The sequence below is a fragment of the Odontesthes bonariensis genome, chromosome 21 (genome assembly GCF_027942865.1).
Source record: "Odontesthes bonariensis isolate fOdoBon6 chromosome 21, fOdoBon6.hap1, whole genome shotgun sequence".
Lineage (NCBI taxonomy): Eukaryota > Metazoa > Chordata > Actinopteri > Atheriniformes > Atherinopsidae > Odontesthes > Odontesthes bonariensis.
The window spans coordinates 28,391,306-28,415,632 of NC_134526.1; the positions used below are offsets into that span (position 1 = coordinate 28,391,306).

At 41.4% G+C, this 24,327-nt stretch overlaps 1 protein-coding gene across 1 annotated transcript; it reads left to right on the forward strand.

Moving 5' to 3' along the window:
* Nucleotides 1-1,710: 1,710 nt before the first annotated feature.
* col1a1a (collagen, type I, alpha 1a) lies at nt 1,711-22,753 on the forward strand. The gene is made up of 49 exons (XM_075454280.1): nt 1,711-1,968; nt 3,914-4,105; nt 4,499-4,521; nt 4,811-4,846; nt 5,852-5,944; nt 7,438-7,506; nt 7,602-7,646; nt 8,583-8,636; nt 8,731-8,784; nt 8,899-8,952; nt 9,048-9,101; nt 9,192-9,245; nt 9,890-9,934; nt 10,056-10,109; nt 10,223-10,267; nt 10,754-10,807; nt 11,395-11,493; nt 11,652-11,696; nt 11,839-11,937; nt 12,213-12,266; nt 12,361-12,468; nt 13,155-13,208; nt 13,354-13,452; nt 13,540-13,593; nt 13,685-13,783; nt 13,914-13,967; nt 14,100-14,153; nt 14,294-14,401; nt 14,497-14,541; nt 15,154-15,252; nt 15,344-15,451; nt 15,699-15,860; nt 15,976-16,029; nt 16,182-16,289; nt 16,446-16,499; nt 16,808-16,861; nt 16,958-17,119; nt 17,289-17,396; nt 17,520-17,627; nt 17,719-17,772; nt 18,127-18,234; nt 18,386-18,439; nt 19,905-20,012; nt 20,114-20,167; nt 20,289-20,396; nt 20,526-20,805; nt 21,018-21,208; nt 21,384-21,626; nt 22,006-22,753. Exons 1-49 carry the CDS (start codon nt 1,887-1,889, stop codon nt 22,150-22,152), a joined length of 4,344 nt encoding a protein of 1,447 aa, XP_075310395.1. The 5' UTR covers nt 1,711-1,886; the 3' UTR covers nt 22,153-22,753.
* The last annotated feature ends 1,574 nt before the right edge of the window (nt 22,754-24,327 follow it).

Below are 24,327 nucleotides of genomic sequence, written 5' to 3' on the forward strand. Positions count from 1 at the left end.
AGGGGGGAAAAAAGTAAAAATCCATTATAACTAATATAAACATTATAAACTCACATTACTGACCAGTGTCTTCCCAGATATGATGCAATATTCCAGAAATGCCCAGAGATGAAAACAACTCATAAAAGAAAAGCACCCTCCATTTTCCCACTTGTGGATGTCCGTCGCAGTTGTTGTTTTTTTTCCTCCTCAAGGTTTGTTTCTGATTAGGAAAACTACTTCTTCTACTGAATTGGACCTACTATCAACATAGCCTATATCGCCACTCTCTGGCCACAGTACACAACCTAGTTTAAACCAGTCAATGGAAAAATGCCTGATCCACATTTAGTTTTTTACTGCTTTTCAAAAGATTTCTTCAGATGTGCTTTGCTAGTGAATCTAAACCCTGCTAATGTTAAATAGTGGGGACAATTCCTAAGCTTACAGCAGATTTCTGGGACTTTATAAAGGTTTGTATTGACTGTCAGATGCAAATAAAGCTTTACAAAGGCATTCAAAACAAATTCATTCTTCAGTAGTAAAAAATTGGAAAATTGGTTTGAATTGTGAAAGTTATCAAAAAGTAATAAGCTCTCAAAAATTTTTCGGTTCCCAGGATGCAACTTGAAAGAATCTTTATCATGTTTGCACACCATGAATCAAGTATGTTATCCAGATTGTAGAGACAGAAAATAAAGTGAAAAGTTAAACTAACAATAGGAACATGCAAAGCAGTAATAAGTCAAGTGGAAACGCTCCATCCTTAAAGCTGTCAAATACCATAAATGTATTACTTTTTTATTTAGCTTCTAATAATAAGATTCTTCATTCAGGATTTGGTCATATGTTCACTGACACAATGGCATTTTTTATGGCTCCCGAACAGCCATGTTTGGAGATCGATGGAGCTCTTTGGACATGGAGAATATTTGAATCAACATCTACTGTATAAATGAGTTTGGTTGACTGCACAAACACAAATTTGCCAACCTGTATGAGTGCAGGAGGGTGTGAAATTGAACTTTTTACAAAGAGTGAAAATACAAATGTATTGTGAAGAAAGCAGGTAGTGAGAGTTCCCAAAAAAAATCCTCCCCGCTAAAGAATTAGAGACATAAACAAAAACACAAGCTAAGCTCCTACAACCTAAGCCAAACACTTGTAACACTGCAGCTATGGTCAGGCCATGTTAACATGCTGTCAGCTGAAACCACACAAACAGTCTCAGAAACTAAAACAACTGTGACTGATATACATCCAAATACTGATAAAAACCTAAGCAGAACTGCAGCACACCGTGACTGGACTAAAACTGTAACAGTTTGAGACATTTATCTGTGAACAGGAACCTACATATGAATCCAAACTGGAATTCAAATTAAATCAAAGCGAATCAGGAAGTAGACCTCAACCAAATACAATATCTGGATCCATGGTTGCTGCAGAAGGAGATCCCCCTCCGACCCTTCGGTGCTCCTGTGGATCAGGTTTCCTCCTGCTCATACGCCCCCCTTCCTCTGATCCAGACTCTAACCCTACTGCTGTGCAATTATAGAAGGAGGGACCTGCTGTTTTTTCCTTATTTTTCTTTTTTCTTTGAAGGAGGTGTCTTTTTTGTCTTCCCTAAACGTGAGCAGCAGCAGCGGGGTAATGAGGGTGCGTCCCCTTGTTGGTCCAGTCCCCAGTACCTCCCAGTTCTTCAGGCTCCCATATAAAAACCCTGGTGGAAAATGAGTGTAGGCAGTAGGGAGTTTTCTGCTGGGGTCAGAAGGACTTTGGACAGACGAACGGATCCTGCCCCAAACACCAGTGTATGAGTGGAGTGTAGCAGAAAGAGAAAACATCCCCAACCTTTTTTTTCCTCTCTTGCCTCAAAGAGTCTACATGTCTAGTGGCATCTAGACATGTTCAGCTTTGTGGATTTGCGGCTAGCGCTGCTGCTCAGCGCAGCAGTGCTCATGGTCAGAGCGCAGGGCGAGGACGACCGTAAGTTTCAGCACTGTTTATTGGAAATTTTTCACCCCCTCTTTTTTTTTTTTTTTTTTACTGGTCTTTGAAAGTTGGATTTTCACCTTGTGGCTGGACGGCTGCTGAGATATTAGACAGAGAAGAGGAGAAAGCAAAAAAAGAAACAAATCTAGGACTTTTTATGCTTCATAGATAGATAGATAGATAGATAGATAGATAGATAGATAGATAGATAGATAGATAGATAGATAGTGCAGTTTGGAGTTTATACAATACAGGGTGTGCGTAATGCATTGGGCATCTCCAGAAGGCCTCCCTCTCTCCTTTTCCTAATGTTTGTCTTACTCTCTCACCCACCCCCCTCCACATGCATGCAGAGCGAGTTGCTGCAAGTTTTTCAGGTGTCCCTCCAGGCGAAGGTTTTTAAACCAATGCACCAATTTCATGATCAGATCTTAACCTCACCAAAGGCTGGAAAATGATCAGAAAGAAAAAACAGAAACTTCTTTTGCCTGAATTCCCTCTGGACCAATCATCCCGAATCCCAAGCGAATCTTTAAAGTTAACTCTGTTGCCTGGTTTCTAGTAGACATGCGTCAGAGAAGGGAAGAGTCTCACAATCCTGATTGATGTGGCAGAGTAATTTGCAACCTGAGGCCAAGTGTTAAGTTAGACAGGTGAGCTAGAGGGTCACATAATGTGAAAATGTTTGCAGAGAAAAGTATTTGAGAAGCAGTCGTTGTCTTGCCTGCTGGATACATTTGAATAGATTGCATCCACATTTAAGGTCTGTAGAGGTTCATAAAAGCTAAGTTCTACTGAAAAAGAGATCATGGAGCTCAGAAAGATGGGTGCTTGATGTTTTGATAAGAGAACCTTCCTCCTCTAAGAAGACAAAGAAAACCAGCTCAGTTCTGGAGATGAGAAACAAGGAGTTGAAATTCAGTTTTTCCAGATGTTCCTCTTGTCGGGATAGAAGCTGTCTATCTGAAGCAGATGTGCTTTGACCCTCTGAACAGTATCACAGCGACACCCAGAGGCTGCTCTTTGCACCTGCACTCACATCTGGCCGCCACGTCCTCCCATGTTGCCCCCCACCCCCCCTCCTTCTCCTCCTCTTCTTCAATTTCTTTCCACTCTTTTTTTTGTTTCCTCTAATTGCAAACACATGTACAGTGTTGCTGCCAAGCCGACAGTCTGCGGCGCTCCTGCTTTTCCTCTCTGAGCTCAGCACTTTGGCATGCTGCAAGATTTATAAGAGCTCTAAAGAGAGCCCCAGTTGGGGTTTAGATTTTGCTAAGAAATGCACAGCAGCAGCACTGATGTAGGTCAGAGTGGAAAAAGTGACTCTGGGTTCCTGCTGAAGGGGTTATATCTCTATGAGACATTTACTTTGTGCAGGACAAGCATCTTTTAGTGTGTAACCGTGGTGTGACCTGCATCCAGACACAGCACATCGGTGCCCCTTCTGTCACCTCTGACCCTCTCTTGTTTGGTTTCAATCCAGATCTCTCAAAACTATTCTTTTAAGTACTTCCTGAGTTCAAATTGTAGACCATTATAACAGTTCTTTCTAAAGTGTTTGTAAATGTTTTTGCTGCTAAAAATGATACACAAAACTAAATTAAAGTTGTAATTTTTCAGCCTGGTTGCTGAAAACAGACAAAAATATGAATAATCACAAAACTCTAAAGACTGTATCTGGTTTGTTTAGTTTTTATTCAATATGAGAAACTACTTTTTGAGTGTTTTGAGGAAATTTAAAAAAAAAATCATCTCATATCAAGTTAGTCTTTTACATATCTTTTGATCTTTATAATGCGTTTCACTTTCAAGGCTTTTGAAATTTCATGGCAAGTGTGTGTGTGTGTGTGTGTGTGTGTGTGTGTGGGAATGTGTGCGCATGCTCATGTGTGCGCGTGCTCAGGTTTCTCACCTGTGTTCTCTGTGTCACCCCCCTCAGGTAAGAGTACCACCTGCACCATGGATGGCCAGGTGTTTGCAGACCGGGATGTGTGGAAGCCAGAGCCATGTCAGATCTGTGTGTGCGACAGCGGCACAGTGATGTGCGATGAGGTCATCTGCGAGGACACAACAGACTGCCCCAACCCCATCATCCCCCATGACGAGTGCTGCGCCATCTGCCCCGACGACGGTATCACCCTTTATTTCTGATTGTGATCCTTTCTCTCTTATATTTGTGTCCAAATTGATTTCTTATGGCTTAGTATTTTCATTGTTTACTTTTACTGCTTTAATAAAAAAGAAAAAAAAGCACAGATCCAAGGTATTACTGTACTTAAAGTCTTATCTCACCATCTCAACCATGACTTGGCCACATGTTCTCTCCTCTGTCACCAGACACAAAATTCTCGCCTGTTAAAAGAAAAAACATTCTCTTCTGTCAAATTCATGATCTTTTTCAGATTTTTTTTGAGAATTTGGTTCTAATATTTCTGCTCCAAATTTATCTCAAGTCAGATCTTTAAAATATTTTTGAGTGATTTTCTTCATGATCTAACTTTACTTATATTTATTTCCCCTACAGGCTACCAGGCCGCTCAGGTTGAGGTACATATTCTTTTTTTTTTTCATGGATAGTATCTCGTAGTTAATCCTCCATAACATAATACATTGTAATGGATGACTGAGGAATCACAGTAAAGTGTGAGATAATAATCTTTAAAGGTGTTTTATTTGTATGGTTTGTTTAAGATAAGATAATTTGAGTAAATAGATAATAATCTTTGAAGAATAACTTAATTTATGAGATCAAAGTAATTACAGCCCTCGTAAATTACATTCTGATAGATCAGTAGTTTAAATCATCACACTGAGATCTTTATCTTTTCACTCACAGGGACCCAAGGGAGATCGTGGAGCCAAGGGAGCCAGGGTAGGTCAATACTCTTTGATTTACTGGGTAACTTTTGATTTCATGGTGCATTTGAGGTCTGGCACTCTAAGCTGATTTCTCTGTGTTTATGATGGAGATGAAGTAGCCATACTGACAGAGATACAAAACATGTCCACATGTTTTAACACAGGCTGACGTGGAAACAGGATAAAAAAAATGTGCAAACACAGAGTGCTCCTGTTCCGCTGTAATCACCATCCTGATGCTGGTTCTAGCTTTTTTTTTTTTTGTAGTGTGTTGAATTTCTGATGACTCGTTTTGTCATTCTGTTGTTCTTAAGGATTGGACTGAAATACATTATTATTTTGACTTACTTCTGGAAGTGGATGTAGGTTTTTCAATTTTTTTAAAGAACCATATCAGTAAAATAATAGTACATTTTTCTTTTACCAATTTTCATGTCACTCTTTCTAATTGTATGTCTTGAAAATGTATGTTATTTACAAAAAGTAGTTTATAGTAGGCTCAGTGTAGATTTCAGGTACACTGGCTGGATTTTCAGCTGTGATGCTACTCTTATACAAACTAGGTCAATTGTAGAATAAAACAGATACAATCATGTAACTGGGCAGATTTAGATTTTCCCAGCTGCAAACAGTTGTTGAATCTGAGACCAAGAACAATAATTGTAATCTTAAACTTGATCCTAATCATTTATTTTATGTTTACAGTGGTGATTTTGATATAAATCCATACATGAATATGTAGCTTCCCAGGGCAGTGTCTGACCTTATCCACTTCCTGTATGCTGATGTCACATAACCCTTTGCCAGTCCATTTCTGATTGGTCACAAGATCCTTTTCGAGTAACCTGCATCTTCATGATGCTTAATGCTTCTTTCATCACTGAGTCTGTAAAGACAAAAGCCGAACATTAAATATCAAAGAACCACACTGATAATGTAACAAAAAGTCACCAGGCAGTCATGTGAACAGTTGTTGATTAACTCACAATGATCTTTTGCTCCTGTCTGTCATCTGCAGGGTCTTCCTGGCCCTGCTGGTAGAGATGGTACCCCCGGCCAGCCTGGACAGGCAGGACCTCCCGGCCCTCCTGGACCCCCCGGCCTCGGTGGAGTAAGTAGTTGATTTTTTTTCAGTATTTTTGGTGATTTCAAGTGCAAACTGTAGAGTTATAAGCAAAGATTGGGACAACAGTCACATAACTCATGTATGTAGCTCTTTAATAAACTGGTTTAGCGTCAGCTTGCTATTATGAGTAAACACAACTTCTTCTGTGTTTCTTGAAACTGTGAAAAAAAGCAGCATTACTCCTTTATTGTTCTCAGCTTTCTAGCATTCATGTTTTAGAAAGCATGATATCATGTGTTTCAATACTATACTATAATGTATTCTCATAACCTTGTGTAAGGCATTAAGACAGACCACTACAAACCAGAGAATGAGTTCATGCGTGGTATGTGCACAGCTTCAGGTAGAGCTGCGGTTAGCACTAACAAGAGAAAGTTGAGCATTAGATCACCTTGATGATCTCTGTATCTCAAAATCCATTTTTGACATAAAAAAACAGACTTTGACTCAGAGTTTGTCCTGGTTCAAAAGTTCAGGACTTTATGTTGAAAGATGCTTGAGATTCTCCAGATAGGGAACCAGAAAGATCCTGCATGCATGTTTGTGCAATCAGTTGCTAAGCTAATATTGACAACCAAATTTTTCATGCTGTGATTTAGTCTATTATTAAGTCCCATGCTAATTTGATATATGCACTGACTCTCATTCTAGTTTAGGATTCTGAAACAAATTCTCCCTGCTAATTTGAATTTCTATAATTTCTCTATTAATTTCTCTATGTTTGCTAAGCAAACCTGACACCATCTGAGTCTGGAAACTATCCTTGTCCCACATGTTGATTTACTTCATGTAGATAAACTAATATAATACAACAATTAGTTGGATAACAACCTAACATTCCAAGCCTAATATGTCAGTCTTTAATAGAAATTTACCAATTACTTACATGCTCATTTTTACACATATAGCTTCTACATCTGGGTCCAATTAAGCATGCTATGATTTATTTTAAAATGAAAAGCTTTCATCTAATAATTTATACAGTTTTAAAGCAGCATTTACATCATTCTCCGTGTAGTACAACTTTTACAGCTTGTGTCATACTGAGACACTTACCACCATCAACAATACAACTGTGTTTGGGTCTAAGGCCATGGTCAAATCCAGGATTTTTTTGTGAACTCATAACGACTGCAGTTCCACATATTTTTTTTTCCTATTTCTTCTTTTTTTTTTGGTTTGTTTTCAAGAAGAGAAAAAAATTGGAAAATGGAGAAATTTGTAAACCCTGGGTCACACTTAGGCCACTTTTGCCAAGCTACACAAAAATATATTTTCATCTATCAGTTGCACAAAGTCTCCTAACAGGAAAGGGTCTTGATCTTGTTAAAGTAACTGGTAAAATTAACTAGAAAATAAAACTCTCCAAGGAAAATGTGTTAATCACAATGTTTTCTACATGTAAACCACTTTACCGATAAACTAATCAAAGATCTCGCTCTGTTGTTAACAAGTTCCTGTTTGTTTTTGTTCCCCAGAACTTCTCCCCTCAGATGTCTGGTGGCTACGATGAGAAATCCTCTCCCATGCCTGTGCCTGGACCCATGGTAGAACATACATACTTCCATACACACTCTTACTGGTTTGTTCCCTGTGACGCACAGTGATGCAATATCTGACCTTGCTTCTGTTTGTCTGACAGGGCCCAATGGGACCCCGTGGATCTCCTGGCTCCCCTGGTGCTAGTGTGAGTTCATCACTTCCTTTCTCAACTCTTTCTCACAGGGGGATTGAGGGATGAGCAGTGATGTCATTATGACATCACGTATATACAACAATGCCCCTTCAATGCCCAGCTGACAGAAAACCAGTGCATGACTTAACCACTTTCTCTTCCTTATCACAAATAAAACTTCATAAACATAGGGGTATATCTTTTCTATATATGACCAATTATTTCTCATAACAGAGTCATTTAGGAATACTGTAAATTCTAAAATAAAAGGTAAGCTGCTTCTTTCTAAAATCAGTCTGTTTCCTGTGACTTCATAAATCTTTTTTTATAAATATAGAGCAGCTCATATAGTTAATACAATTCATATTTCAACCAGTTGACAGTTTGCTTTACTTTTGCACTCAAAGCACCTTTAGGTTTTAGCTCCACCTGCAGCTTGCGCAGCAACCTATTGGTTTGTTTCAGCTTTAGTCCAAAAAAATTATTTTTACATCCCCTCGCTTGCTTTGTCCATGATACATTTGCAACATTACCTACTGGTGGGAACCTGTCTTTTTTAGTTCTTTGTATTAGCTCATTACAGTAGCATGTACAATCCAAGAATCTTCTAACCATCACAATGCCAGAGCAGGCGTGAATGCAGTTTAAGTTGGATTTTCACAAAATAGGAATAAAAAAAAAAACACAAATAAGGTCTCTGGAGATGTATCGTACCATAGTAAAAAAGAGAGATAGCATGCTGTCATTCCCCTCACTACTGCATCTATTCAACTGCATCTGCTACCACTCAAGTTAAGACCTTAACAAAGATAAACCTGTGTTTGTAAAACAACATTTCCAAGTTGTTACAGTAACCAGACAAAACCAGACCAGAAAAAAAATATTCTAACAGTAAGTGGTGTCAACATTTGTAGTAGTGATGATATGTCTGCGTATCTCCCCCTACAGGGACCTCAGGGAGTTACCGGCCCCCCTGGTGAGCCTGGAGAGGTTGGAGCTTCTGTGAGTATTAAAGACATGGAAATAAGCACACACCTGCACTACACCTTGTTTGTCTGTCATCAGTGTTACTTTATGTGTTGTTGTTTTTTTTCAGGGTCCCATGGGTCCTCGTGGAGCTGCTGGCCCTCCTGGAAAGAATGGAGAGGATGTAAGTAGACTGTAATTGCTCATATTTACAATCTACAGGCAGCCTCAAATTAGACCAAAGAATAAGTAAATCCATTTATTCTTCACCTTTTCTCTCTACCTCTCATTCTCCCAGGGTGAGTCTGGCAAACCTGGCCGGGGTGGTGAGCGTGGACCTTCTGGCCCACAGGTAGATAACTGGGCAAACATACAGTATATTTTCTCTTAGTGTCACGTAAAAAAAGTGAAAAACACAGCTAATATAATGTTTTGTGTCACCATCAGGGAGCTCGCGGTTTCCCGGGAACCCCTGGACTGCCTGGCATCAAGGGACACAGAGTGAGTCTATCCTCTCATTAAAAAAAGTAGAATAAATGTAGCATCCTTTGGCAGGGGACTTTATCTTTGTGTGTCTCATTTTCCCTTTAGGGATTCAGTGGTCTGGATGGTGCTAAGGGAGACACCGGCCCTGCTGGACCCAAGGTAACTGCACCTCTTTGTTGTCACACACTATGTCTAATCAGTGTTAACCACCCTGTGGATACTGACATCAGTAGTATTATTAGAGTTAGTTGTAATAGTGGCGCTGATAGGTGGTAACTGTAGTTGCAGTGCTATGACTTATTATAGAACTTCTCGCAGAGGTTACTACTTGTTGTAGTAATAATGTAGTTCTCCAGTGAATGGTATTTCACTTCCTTAAAGCTGGGATAGAATGGCCAAAATAAAACAGAGGCTAGAGATATCTTCAGTTTTATGCTTTGGAACTGGCTAAAACTCATTTATGTCCTACAATGCATCCAATAACTTATATTCTGTAAGCCCATATCCTTACCACCATGTGCTTACTTGCCCCAAGATTGTAATGCTAGATTTATGTCATAAATGACTAGTATTCAAGCTCAAGATGACTAACACTCATTTTGACTTAAAGTGGGTTGACTAGTGATGTGAGTCTTTATGTTTTGTTATTGGTTGTGGTCACAGTCGTGTTTTAACTAGCAGTAGTATAGAAAGCACAAGCAGAAAGTCACAGTTGCAATAATTTTGGCAAAGTATTAGCTATAGCAAAGTATTCGTGTTGTTATTCTCATTACCTCACCTGAAGTTTGTGTCTGCACGTTTAGGGAGAGGCTGGGGCCTCTGGTGAGAACGGAACTCCTGGCGCTATGGTGAGTAAAACAAGCACCTTTCCTCTGCCACATAGATGCAATCTTTGATTTTATCCTTCCATCCAATGGATACCTAATAAAATGAAGAAAAGTTGACTAATTCTGTCTTTGTCCTACTCAGGGACCTCGTGGTTTGCCTGGTGAGAGAGGCCGCACTGGTCCTCCTGGAGCTGCTGTGAGTCTTCACACACACACACACACACACACACACACACACACACAACCAGAATCTATTAATCAGTCAATCAACAAGCAGATAAATTAACCCTGTTTGTCTATTTGCTGCAGGGAGCTCGTGGTAACGATGGCGGTGCTGGTGCTGCTGGACCTCCTGTAAGTCGTTCATTCTCTGACAATTAAGCTGGAGTATAAACGGTCACTGTGCTTTTTGTAACTAATGTCACATTGTGTAATATTTAAGGCAATCTTTTGACTGCAGTATATAAGATACACATAACTACATTTTCAATAGTGTAGAATCATGTGAAAATAGAAACAGTTGTCTTTTCATTATTTTCTGTTTGCCATGATACAACCAGAAAGAGCAAACCAAACACACTCTCTAGACCAGATCTTTCAATTTTTTGCTGCCACTATCATTTGGGGTTTGGGGTGAAGTGTGGGGCATTCCAATGGCTGCAGTTTGCTATTTGTGCCACTAGATGTCACTACAGCTTACACATTGCACCTTTAAAGTTTGGAATTTTGTTCTGTTGAGTGAATTTAGCAGAGCAAGTCCACTTGTCTTTTGTAGCCATTTTAGCACTAACTGAAAGAGTGTGCTACTTTACTCTGAATCTCTTTTTTGTTTGTTCTCAGGGTCCCACTGGCCCCGCTGGACCTCCTGGATTCCCTGGTGGCCCCGGAGCCAAGGTACTATTATGCCCAACATGAACCACACGAGTAATCATTGGCCATCCTCTGTTTTGAAATCTTTCTTAGTGTCTGACCCAAAATAGCACCTCATTCCATCTCCTTTCCTTGCTCGATCAGGGTCAAGAGGGTAGTTAGCAACCTGATTCTGGTGTATTTCACTGAATATCTGTTTAGGTGGTCAACCTTTCATTTGACCTAGTGGGGTATGTTGGATGGGGGTCATACAGGACTCCAATTTTGTATAATCAAATATACCAATATGAACAATAAATCAGATAGTATAACAATTTGATAATTGGGATTTCCTGTATACAAACACACATTTGAAGATTATTCCAGCTATTCAGCTGAGCTTTAGTGCCTTAGGTTTGCATTAGGAATCTCACAGAATGGCTTGTTTAGAACATGAAAATAAATCCCATATAAATCCCAAAAACAATGGATTTGTAATTTTTCTTTATATTATAATTTCCACATTAAATATTTTTTATTGCTATACCTTTCATTTCTGTACTTACACCAAAATGAATGACCATAGCTTCATCGTCCAACAAGACCCTGTTCTTTGTTTCCCTGCTGTCTAGGGTGAAGTTGGAGCTCAGGGTGGTCGTGGACCTGAGGGCCCCGCTGGAGCCCGTGGAGAGCCTGGAAACCCTGGACCTGCTGGCGCAGCTGGACCTTCTGTAAGCATAAATAGAAACGAGTCGAATGAATCATGAGACAAAAACTAAAGATCAGAGATAACAAAGCTTTAAATTGTTATTTATGATAACGTATTATCATTTCATTTCAATATGTTAAAAATACATTGTTAATGCTCTCAATTACTTTCTCCTGTCAGGGAAACCCTGGAGCTGATGGAGCCCCCGGAGTCAAGGGAGCCCCTGTGAGTCTCTTTCACAAAATGTTTCTCTCTGGCTCAAAAGGTTGAGCAAAGCATTGTCAAAGCAGTTCTGGCTGTTTTTTTTTTTAATTTTACCATTTTTTAGTTAATCGCCTCTGTTGTTTTTATGTGCTGCCCCCTGCAGGGTGCTGCTGGAGTTGCTGGTGCTCCTGGTTTCCCTGGACCTCGTGGACCCTCAGGACCTCAGGGTGCTGGTGGTGCCCCTGGACCCAAGGGTAACACTGTGAGTAACACAGTGCTCCTCAAGAACTAGCAAAAGCTAATAATAGGCTTATTGAAAAAGATAGTAAATCTATTGTCTTATAATAATAAGACAATAGATTTACTATCTTTCTCTATCTTTTTCTATCTTTCTCTTCAGACAATAGTCTGGACAATTATTTGTGTTGATCATATATGTTGCCTCATTATTTTGTTTTTGAGATCTAAGCAAAAAGAGATTCACTTCTTATTGGCCAGCTGCTTTACAGTTGACATTCCTATGCTTGTGTCCTTCAGGGTGAGTCCGGTGCCCCCGGAGCCAAGGGAGAGTCTGGTGCTAAGGGAGAGGCTGTAAGTTTCACCACAGATCGGCACAGAGTGTAACTCTCTAAATGTGTGTGACACATTCGGCCTTTGATGCCATCTGTGTGTTTGTCTTCTCCAGGGTGCTCCAGGTGTTCAGGGACCCCCAGGACCTGCCGGTGAGGAAGGCAAGAGAGGAGCCAGAGGAGAGCCTGGTGCTGCAGGAGGTCGTGGAGCCCCTGGAGAGCGTGTATGCATCACTCCTATATTTTGCTAAATAGTACTTTATATTTTAATATTTTTCAGAATCAAGTTTAATTGGGAGTGGAGCTATCCATCAAAGCCATGAAGTTTTAAGTCTCCATATCAAGTTACATTTTAATTACTAAGAATAGTTGAGTACATTTACACCCGTGATTTCAAATAAATAAGAAAACAACTTTTTCTAGTTGATGTTATTGAAATTAAATGTCCCTCTTTCTTCATGAGGTCAGTTGTTATTGTGAATGATGTCAACAAACTCGTTAGGATGCACATTGACCAGAAAAATTTGCCTCCTCATGGAGAAGGTAATCTTCTTAGATGCAAAGATTTGGAGACACTTTTACAGATATATTATAGCATATTAGGCATAATGGATGGACAGAAAAGGCTCAAACTCTGTGTGAATGTCGCGATACAAATGCAGTTGAAGTGCCGGGTGCTATCACCAGGTGGTCATGTCCCAGGTACCAACCAACAGCCACACACTAAATCTTTCTGATCTTCATCTTCATAATCTGTTATGAAAGCAAAGCTAATTATGCAACAAGTTTAAAAACTTGAGCCAACACTTTAGGACATGCTTTAGCAAAGGGTTTTGGCTATTCCTATTTCAGTAACAGTGATGGGTTTTCGCCTGCATCACTAAGTGAGTGTGTTTGGTTTCCTCTACAGGGTGCCCCTGGTGGTCGTGGTTTCCCTGGTTCTGATGGCCCTGCTGGAGCCAAAGTAAATAAAAAACATAGACACACACACAACTTCCCATATCCATTTTACCCTCTGGCACCCTTATGCATTACAACTGGTTTCATTTTAACTAATGTTTGGATTTCACCACCCTTTCCTCTCCTTTTTCCTTTTCCTATCCTTTTAGGGTGCCACTGGTGAGCGCGGTGCCCCCGGTCTTGTTGGACCTAAAGGTGCCACTGGTGAGCCTGGCCGCACTGGTGAGCCTGGTTTGCCCGGAGCTAAGGTGAAAATACCCTACATTCTATTGTGTAATTGTCACTGAGATAATCTTACACTGGACATCCTCTGACCTTTAGCCTTTGCTCTTTAGGGTATGACTGGCAGCCCTGGTAACCCTGGACCTGATGGCAAGTTGGGACCTGCTGTAAGTTGATTTGCAGCAAAGTTGATCTCATTGACAAGCTTATATCTAGTCTCTTCAGTTCAATTAATCCTTGATAAATCCTTCTCATCAGGGAGCCCCTGGACAAGATGGTCGTCCCGGACCCCCAGGCCCTGTTGGAGCTAGGGGCCAGCCTGGAGTCATGGGATTCCCTGGACCCAAGGGAGCTGCTGTAAGTATAGTTTCAACTGTTTTACTGCACTGTATATCTGTTCGTGTTTGCCAGTGATGAACTTCTGAAGCTAGGCCACTGAAATGTGTTCTTCACGTTCCTTTCTTTTCTTTGATTTGTTCCTGTCTAGGGTGAGGCTGGAAAGCCTGGTGAGAGAGGAGTCATGGGACCTACTGGCCCTGGTGTAAGTTATCTACACTGTGCTTGACATTTATTTTACTGTACTCATTGTACTCACTGTATTTTACTGCTACATTTTTGCCACTTAGAGAAGGTAGTATATGTCTGTCTCATAATTTGCTGTCTTTGTATCCAGGGTGCTGCTGGAAAGGATGGCGATGTTGGTGCCCCGGGTCCTTCTGGACCAGCTGTAAGTAAACAACAGAAATAGTATGCACTCCCACCATAACACCTGGAAGTACCCCTTATAAGCCTGAAGTCATACCTACATGATCTATTAATTCTAGTTGCTACTATTCGCTCTGACACTGTCTCTCTGCTCATCCTTAGGGTCCTGCTGGTGAGAGAGGAGAGCAGGGAGCTTCTGGATCCCCTGGATTCCAGGGACTTCCAGGACCACAGGGTGCTGTTGGTGAGACTGGCAAGCCTGGAGAGCAGGTATACACTGAGATATGACTAAACTGACAAATTTTGATTATATAGAATTATTGAATGAGATGTCATCTCCCTGTATTTTCAATTTTCTTGAATAGGGTGTGCCCGGTGAGGCTGGAGCCCCAGGACCCGCTGGAAGTAGAGTAAGTAATGCATGATCATCATCGTTTTCACAATAACTTGCTACTGTGATCCCAGCATCATCTATTAATGGAGAATCACCGAAGATTTGTCTGATAGTGTGTAAAAATTACACTTTGATATGTAACATTGTTGCTATGAATCTATTCAGAAGGTTTGCACTAAAACACGCTAAAAAGATATGTCAGTATGTCAAAGTAAAAGGTTCAACTTTTGCCAAAGCCTGAAATCCAAAATAGTTTTGAGCTTTAAGATTGAGCTTTAAAACAGTTGTTAGCTTTATAACTAGAAGCTAGCTAGCAAGTAAGCTAATATATTCTAAACACGTCAACAGGCTATTTTGACCTGAAGTTAATGCTCCATTAATTTTATAAGCAATGCATATAATGCAACTATATGTAATAACAGTGGTTTGAAAAAAAAAATCATCGAGCCATACCTATGAGATAGCTTTGTTTCTTAATGGAAAAAGTCTGCTTTGGATAGTTCATAAGTAGACAAATTGTGAGGTCGGCTACATGACAATTAGCGCTTTTATATTGATTTAGTAATCCTCAAATTCCTCTCTCCCTCCACCTGCACTTACACTTAAAAATCTGTCACCTTCCCCTCAGGGTGACCGAGGATTCCCTGGTGAGCGTGGTGCACCTGGCCCTGTTGGACCTGCTGGTGCCCGTGGATCCCCCGGAGCTGCTGGAAATGAAGGTGCCAAGGTAAGTTTAGCACAATTGAAGTATTAAGGAGTTCTCAGGAGTTTGCCAGGTGACTAAATGGCATTTTTTCTTCTTTCCCTCTCTCCTTCAGGGAGATGCAGGTGCCCCCGGTGCTCCTGGAGCCCAGGGTCCTCCTGGACTGCAGGGAATGCCTGGTGAGCGCGGTGCTGCTGGTCTTCCAGGACTGAGGGGAGACAGAGTGAGTATTCTTCAGTTCTCTGATAAATTTCCAGTATATACATTGTGTAAAACATGTCACAACTGATGTGCATATAAACTCCCCCAAACCCTTTAGTTAACTGTGACTGCAGTGATGACCTTAAACTAAAACTATCTACAGATGATTCCCAACAAGTGATTTTTCATCAGCCCAGTCTGTCAAGATCTGATGTACTGTGTGACCACTCCTTGTATAACCAATGCACTTTGTCAATCCAATTATACAGGGTGACCAAGGAACCAAGGGTGCTGATGGAGCTCCTGGTAAAGATGGTCCCCGTGGCTTGACTGGACCAATTGGACTTCCCGGACCTGCTGGAGCACCTGGAGACAAAGGAGAGGCTGGTGCCCAGGGACCTGTCGGACCTGCTGGAGCCCGTGGAGGCCCTGTGAGTAAAAAATCCTTTCCCAGTCTGCAGAAATATGAACTTTTAATTCAAAAGTTCTCATGAAACTAGATTCTTGATCCAAAAATCCGGGTTAAATCGTCTTCCTGTTTAACAGGGTGAGCGTGGAGAGTCTGGACCACCTGGACCTGCTGGATTCGCTGGACCTCCTGTAAGTCTTTTCTCCATGAATGTTCCAGGCCAGCCTCTTGATGACTTTTTTTTTTCCTTCCTTTCTTTGTTTCTGTTTGTTTGACACATAAACACCAAATTTACTCAGAACTTTTCTAATTTCTCTTTCAACCCACCACCACTTCACCCCAGGGTGCTGATGGACAGCCTGGTGCTAAGGGAGAGGCTGGAGATAATGGTGCTAAGGGAGATGCTGGCCTCCCAGGCCCTGCTGGACCTACCGGCGCTCCTGGACCTCAGGTTTGAAATGTCTTTAATGTCATTTGAAATGTCATAACTAGTTAAAGTACAGGAACCACAATAAGTTAAAGTGAACAGAAGATGCATCTATCTCCACAGTATGTTGTCTACCACTGGTTCTGCAGTGTTGACTGAGACTGTATTTTATTCTTTCAGGGTCCCGTTGGAAACACTGGCGCTAAAGGAGCCCGTGGACCCGCTGGACCTCCTGTAAGTCATCACTCTACCTCCTCTTAGTGATTATCTGCTTTTATATTCACCTTTATGCCAACTTGTCAGATCTCAGCTTGTTTGCGCTCCCAGTAGAAACTTCACAACCACTGTAGAGTTAGGAGATGACCTTACCCCGGGTTGTATTTGCATAGCTTGTAAGAGTTAAGATATTTGAAAACCAAGGACTAATTTTGAGATAATGTTCTTTGTTTTTTGCTTATTTTCACTATTTCAATACAGTTTGTTATATTTTAAAGCTTCAATTAGCTAATTTGCTGATATTTCTCCTTTGCCTTCCTACCTAGGGTGCTACTGGCTTCCCTGGTGCTGCTGGCAGAGTTGGACCTCCCGGCCCCTCTGTAAGTTGGGCAGATGATATTCTTGGTCCTGCAGCAGGTCTCAATGTCTTGGATTTCCACCACTGTTAAAAATATACCCTTAACCCAACCCTGCAGGGCAACCCTGGACCTCCTGGTCCTTCTGGATCTGTTGGCAAGGAAGGACCCAAAGGAAACCGTGGTGAGACTGGACCTGCTGGTCGCGCCGGTGAGATTGGTGCTGCTGGACCTCCAGGAGTTCCTGGCGAGAAGGGTAGCCCTGGTGCTGAAGGTTCTCCTGTAAGTCATCTTATCCTAAGGAAAAGTTTAAAAACTGGGATATGATTACTTATTTACAGTCCCTTTTGGTAGTGGCACTAGATGACGTCTCCACATGTTTATTAACAGTGTAAAGTATTTGTTTACTGCTTATTTGTCTAACTCTGTTTCTCTTTGCTGCCCTCTGCAGGGATCTGCTGGTATCCCTGGACCACAAGGTATTGCTGGACAGCGTGGTATTGTTGGTCTGCCTGGACAGAGAGGAGAGAGGGGTTTCCCTGGCCTGCCTGGACCTGCTGTAAGTTTCTGTTGTAAATCCAAGCTTAGATTCAGTCCATAAGAAGCAACAGGCAAATCCATATAAACTTCAGTCAGTTCTGAATCTGATATTATGACTGGACTGAATGTGTGTTACCCACAGGGAGAGTCTGGAAAGCAGGGACCTCATGGCCCTAGTGGTGAGCGTGGACCCCCTGGACCCATGGGACCCGCTGGTCTGGCTGGAGCCCCTGGCGAGTCTGGACGTGAGGTATTAACAAACCCACAGAACAGAACAAGGCTGAGTAACTTCCAGCTTGTCTGTTTTTTCAGTAAGTTAACCTGCTATGTTTGTGCCATAGGGAAGTCCTGGTAATGAGGGAGCAGCTGGTCGTGATGGAGCCTCTGGACCCAAGGTGAGCTCAGAAAAACACGAGTAACATAAGACCAGATATAACAATATTAGAAATGTCTAAACGAGCACCCATCAAGTTAATTTAACAAGCACCCTGCTAATGCAGTGGCTTGTACTAGGTCCAGTGACAGCATGCATGGTTGTTTGTCTTGTTGGGCAGGTGGACACGTACACCATTATCAGCTTTCAATATTGCCACCAGAGGAGGCAGTTATTATTTTGTATAGCTTCTCAGGACAGACATTTGGTTTTGGCTGAGCATGATGTCCTTGAGCACAGAGAAGGGCAGGATATGGTTAAAAACCTCACAAGAATGATATTAGTGGTAAACTGATGATGATTTTTTGTATTTTAGGGAGACCGTGGAGAGAGCGGCCCTGCTGGAGCCCCTGGTGCCCCTGGACCCCCTGGTGCCCCTGGACCCGTCGGACCCGCTGGAAAGAGCGGTGACCGCGGAGAGACTGTGAGTTAACTACGTTTTTTAATGAGATTTGTACATTTGTGATATGCTGCTAAAACTAAGCCAGGCATTGTTTTCATAGTTTTCATTGATTTGCAAAAATGGCCTCTCCTGCAACCAATATTTAAGTGATACAAAATTTTCTGTGTTCCAGGGACCTGCTGGCCTTGCTGGTCCTGCTGGCCCTGCTGGACCTCGTGGCCCTGGAGTAAGTAACAACATCAGCACAATTAACAGACAGTCAGAATGGATAGAATGACATGTCTGATATCAAAACAAACAGCAGTGAATGCTGATGAGCTGAATGGGGTTAGCTGACCATGCTAAAAAAGCTGAAAATAGTGCAAATTTAGCAGAAGTCAAGTGAGTAATAGTTAAAATGGCTGCAGTGTAATATGTAGCAGAGTAGTGGAAGAGAGATGTCCTCACAGTTATAGGAATGTGTGTAAGCAGCTGCGGCTTAACGAGCTCACACCCAGTAGAAGGAGCAGAAAATGGCTGAAGGGATACTATGACCTCCTGTGAGAAGGGCACCAGAAAGGTTAGAGAGGATGATGGTGGTAATGTAGTTTTTATTTCAATGGAGTGGAAAATGTTGAAAGGACATTGAGTTGAACACAGTTGAACCTGTCTCCTGTGTCAGACCAAACTTTCCATTGGAGGCAGTGAGAGAATTTAAAAAGTTTCTCTCGCTTCAAGGCTCATAGCTGGAATTCTGTAAATATCAGCTCTTTGGTAGTTAGATTGGCTGAAAGAGGACAAATGTTCCTACATTTTAAGGTGTAATTTGTTTCTGTAAGTTAAACTGTATGAAAGTTAGAGGAATTTGTTTGAAAATTTAGTTGAATATCAGTAAAAAACTGAAAATGATCAGTGTGTCACTGCTGACTCTTCATTCATAAAAACCAAGAAGGAGCAAAAATAGAAGTTAAATATTTTAAAAAGTATAAATTCGGAAATTCAGAAATACCAAAAGATATTGCACCCTTCTCCTGAACGAGCTGAACATTTTGAGACCAAAATTTTTGAAATCGGTGAAAGTCACCGATTCGTTAAACGGCAGGAGTCGTTAAACGGCAAAAAACGTATGGAAGAACTAAGAAGTTGGAACTAGAAAAAGCTGTTCCTGCGAAACAGGCCTGAGACACATATTTGAAAGGAGCTGGGGCTAGATGAAGGCAGAACACTACAGAAAAGAGAAGATTAAAAATGCAAAAAGCATTGGCAGTTGGAAGGTACTGCTATGATTCAGAGGCTCCTAATTCAAAAAGTAAAGTTCTGAAGGCTATGAAATTATTTCTGTGTCTTAAAGATTTTGGGAACAGTGACAGGTTAAAAAAATTTTTTCTGAAGAATCTTTCTGTATTCTTCCACTGTCAGTTGGAGCCGCCACTCTACACATTAAGATTCCGTTTCATTGGAATGCATTGTAAACTCAGAAATGATTAATTTGCAGAGAAGCCTTAATATTTTAAAAACTATAAAAGTTAGAAACACCAAAATATATACCCAGAATCTCCAGAAAGAGCTGAACGTTTGGTTTAATTTGCTTAAAGTATGCGGAAGTAGTTAAACGGCAAAAAACGTACGGAATAATAATGAATGCTTAAACAAATGTTAAGAATGCTTAACAGCATTCTCACAACAATGAATTCTCTTCATCATCCTAACAGGGAGCTGCTGGCCTTCGTGGAGACAAGGGAGAGACAGGAGAGGCTGGAGAAAGAGGCATGAAGGGACACAGAGGATTCCCTGGCTCACAGGGACCTCCCGGACCTCATGTATGTCATTTTACTTTTGCGCTTATAAATACTGCATATGAACACATGCTGTAAAATAACTCAATCAGCCTCTAAACCTGCTTTTGTGTATGAATTCATAGGGACCCTCTGGAGAGCCCGGACCTGCTGGTTCTGCTGGAGCCGCTGGACCTAGAGTAAGTGAAAAATCACACAATCTTGAACAGTTTAAGACACAGTTTTTTTGTTTGTTTTTTCCGAATTTGATTTGTTCTTTATTTGCAGAAATTGTCATAGTTCTCTTCTGGCTATTTGTAGGGCCCTGCTGGATCTGCTGGATCTGCTGGTAAGGATGGTATGACTGGCCTTCCTGGACCCACTGGACCTCCTGGACCTCGTGGACGTTCTGGAGAGATGGGACCTGCTGTACGTCTTTTAAACCGACTAACCAGCTTTCCATTCATGTTCTAACTTTGTTTCTCACAACCAATTTGTGACAGGTACTAAACAATCTTTGCCAGTAATGAATTAACCAAAACACTTTTAACCTCTTAGGGTCCTCCTGGACTTCCTGGACCTCCCGGAGCACCTGGTGCCCCAGGTGGTGGATTCGACCTTGGATTCATTGCCCAGCCTCAGGAAAAGGCCCCTGATCCTTTCCGCATGTACCGGGCTGACGATGCCAACGTTCTCCGTGACCGCGACCTGGAGGTTGACACCACCCTGAAGAGTCTGAGCCAGCAGATCGAGCAGATCCGCAGCCCTGATGGAACCAGAAAGAACCCCGCCAGAACCTGCCGGGACCTCAAGATGTGCCACCCTGACTGGAAGAGCGGTGAGTTTCAAAGGTTGCAATGGGAGTGGCCCACACTGTCATACTGGAGTGATGACATTTTTCTTGTGCAAACATTCATGTAAAGGCCTTAGAGATCTTTTTCTCTTTATGCATCATTAACACAACAAGTAGATTCAGGCTTGAGGGATCTGTTCGGAAAACAAAAAGATTTTTGGAGTTTTGACTCCTCTGACCACTGTCTTGCTGTTCAGGCGAGTACTGGATTGATCCTGACCAGGGCTGCACTCAGGATGCCATCAAGGTCTACTGCAACATGGAAACTGGAGAGACCTGTGTACCACCAACTCAGCGTGAGGTTGCCCAGAAGAACTGGTACATTAGCAAGAACATCAAGGAGAAGAAGCACGTCTGGTTCGGAGAGGCTATGAACGACGGCTTCCAGGTAAACAAGCTTAGGCTGCACATGTCCTCACATTTAACTTTTTTTTCTTTTTTTGTGTTTCTCCTTTCAGCCAACCCCCCCTTTTTGCATTCACATACATGTTATAGTGTGTAACAGTATTTTTCCCCTCACAGTTGCAGTCAGTAATTCTTGCCCTTTTCTCTTTCCTGCGCAGTTCGAGTATGGCAGCGAAGGCTCTCAGCCAGAGGATGTGAACATCCAGCTGACCTTCCTTCGTCTCATGTCCACTGAGGCATCCCAGAACATCACCTACCACTGCAAGAACAGCGTCGCCTATATGGACGCCGCTGCCGGTAACCTCAAGAAGGCCCTCCTGCTCCAGGGATCTAACGAGATCGAGATCAGAGCCGAGGGCAACAGCCGTTTCACCTACAGCGTCCTGGAGGATGGATGCACGGTGAGAAAACACAAGTCGATGAAAGCTGAATTAGCCTCGAATGCTAAATATGAAATGCTATAATAGACAAGACATGAGGAAGCCGAGTATCACAGGTCACGATTCAGCATGCATCTACTCCTCCTCAGATAGCAAAGCCATACCAATATGTGATATATAATAAGTGATATGTGTATATATATATATATATATATATATATATATATATATATACATATACATATATAATAAGTCATATATGATAGATATTTAGATCTATAGTCTTGTGATTGATGTTAAATACATGATATGGGCTCAGACAGATTTTTAGAATCATACAAAATTAAGTGTGTGATATCCATTTTAAATGTTGACATCCAACTTTTTTCTCCCCTTTCAGTCACACACCGGTACATGGGGCAAGACAGTAATCGATTACAAGACATCGAAAACATCTCGCCTGCCCATCATTGATATTGCTCCTATGGACGTTGGTGCTCCAGACCAAGAGTTTGGCCTTGAAGTTGGACCTGTCTGTTTCTTGTAAAAAGAGAAATCTGGACTTGAAATTGTTGTTGTGTGTGTGAGCGTGTGAGTGTTTTATTTTTTTCTAGCAGTCATCTCTCCCTAAAAAAAGAAACCCCACCAAAACATTCTACCAATGTCATTTTTCTGAAAAATCCAACCCTTTGCTCCCGATTCTACAAGCGTCCATTTGGCTGTTGTTTCGATGGTCCACTTTGCCTAAAGCCTGCACTTCAACAAGAACAAGATGGTGGCGGTGTGGCGGCATCTGCATCGTCGTGTTTGGGACCACTACTCTTTTTGTTTTTGACTCTTGGTTTTTTTTTTTTTTTGGTCTGTTTTTTTTGCCATCACCAACACCAAGGATCCTGTAGAGAAGACATTTTGTTTCCCTGGCAACAAGAAAATAATATATGCCTCTGTAAAGTGTAAAAAAAAAAAAAAGAAACCTTCCCTCTTCATCCGGCCCAACCAGGCCTCTCTGGAGTTTACAGAAACACACAGGTGACTTTTGTATTTTTATACACCTCTGCGCTCTGAGGAATGAAAGGACAGTCCCAACAGACAGAACCCAATTGCTTTGTACCACGTTTCAGGTGTTGATGAATAAACGGTGAAAATGACAGCCACGTTTGTCTCTGTTGTTCTGCCCTCCTCTGCTCCACCTGCCACAGACAGTGCTGACATCTCCCTCCTCCACCTCATCTTCAGATGTTGTAGCTGTTGCAATTTGTCTGTTTTTGCTGTTGCTTTTTTGTTTATTCCTATATTTTTCCGTCTTCTGAAGAAGAAAAGTCACATTAAAACCACCAGCAGAGAAACATGGGTTTAAACCTCTTTTTTTGATTTAAAAGAAAATGGCTACCTCAAAAAAAGGAAAGGAGTTCCAGCTATGATAAAGGGCTCTGTGTTCTTTAACTGAAGCCTGCAGCATGTGGCGGTCAATGGGGTAGTCGAGGTTTACTGACACTTTAAACAGAAGCAAAAACAACTAAAACTGAAGGTGCTATTCTTTATTTGAGGTCTGCTGGCCGTCCAGTATGGCTCTACTGTTCTGTCATGTAATGGTCACTCTGGAATGGCAGGGTCCTCTTGGTGCTAAAAAAAAACCACAGCTTTATTTCTTGATGTCCAGAGTGAGACAAACTTCCTCTATTTGATAGTGATGGCAGTCAAACTCTAGCTCTGTTTCTGAGAGTGAAAAGTGGATCTGCATCTTTCTACCGCAGTTTTGCTTTTATGTCTTAAAAGTCGCCTCCACCTTTCTACTCCGCCTCTTCATTCATGCATCTGTTGTAGTTTGTTTCTTGTTCTCTTGTGTGGCAGGTGAAATTTCTCAACAACAACAACAAAAAAATTGGAATCAGAGATCAGAAACATTGGCCAGAAAGAGAACCATCAGCAAAGAGTTTGTGAGAGAAGTCAGACACACACTCCCATGGGGGAAAACACCACAAGGATCTGTACCTATTTTGTATATGTATAATAAATTGAGATGTTTTTAATTATTTTGAATGCTGAAATAAAGCATGTTAAGTGGTCTAACATTGAATGCTGTCTATTTCCCTGACTGACTTATTAGGTGCCCCTCTCAATTAAAGCACTTTTAAAGCTTTTCAACCACTTATACAGTGATTGAAAACGGAAACAAGATTTGAATTAAACAAATGTTGTTAATCTGCCTTTTGTTTTATATGTACTTATTTTAGAAACACTGTGAGAAGGCTGGAGAGACATACAGCAGAGGAATGGAGGCACTGAGTGTAGTTTATTCTTAACATTGATTATCAAGTCATAATCTCAGTTTTTAGGGGTCCAAAGACACACTTTGAGTCAGCACTATCACATTTTGTGTTGTTTTTCTTTGACAACATAAACATGATCTCTTATTTGCCAATTTGCTCTGTCTTTGCTCTGTCCTGTGATTTATAAATGATGGCAAATTGCAATAATAAATATTCTAACTCACAAAAGACAAGAGGGAAAGAGTAGCCTACCTCAGTTGGTGAAGCATCGTTCCTGTTGTCAGGCATTCCCAAAGAAATGGTGATTTATCCCAGGCTATAAAAATCCAATTTTAAAATAAGGTTTTATTTATCTATAATCCACCAACGAAAACACATGTAGCTCTGATATTCCAGAAAGGGTGAGGTAGATATTGCTTCCATCCTGAGATGTCTCTACAAACTTCTTTTAC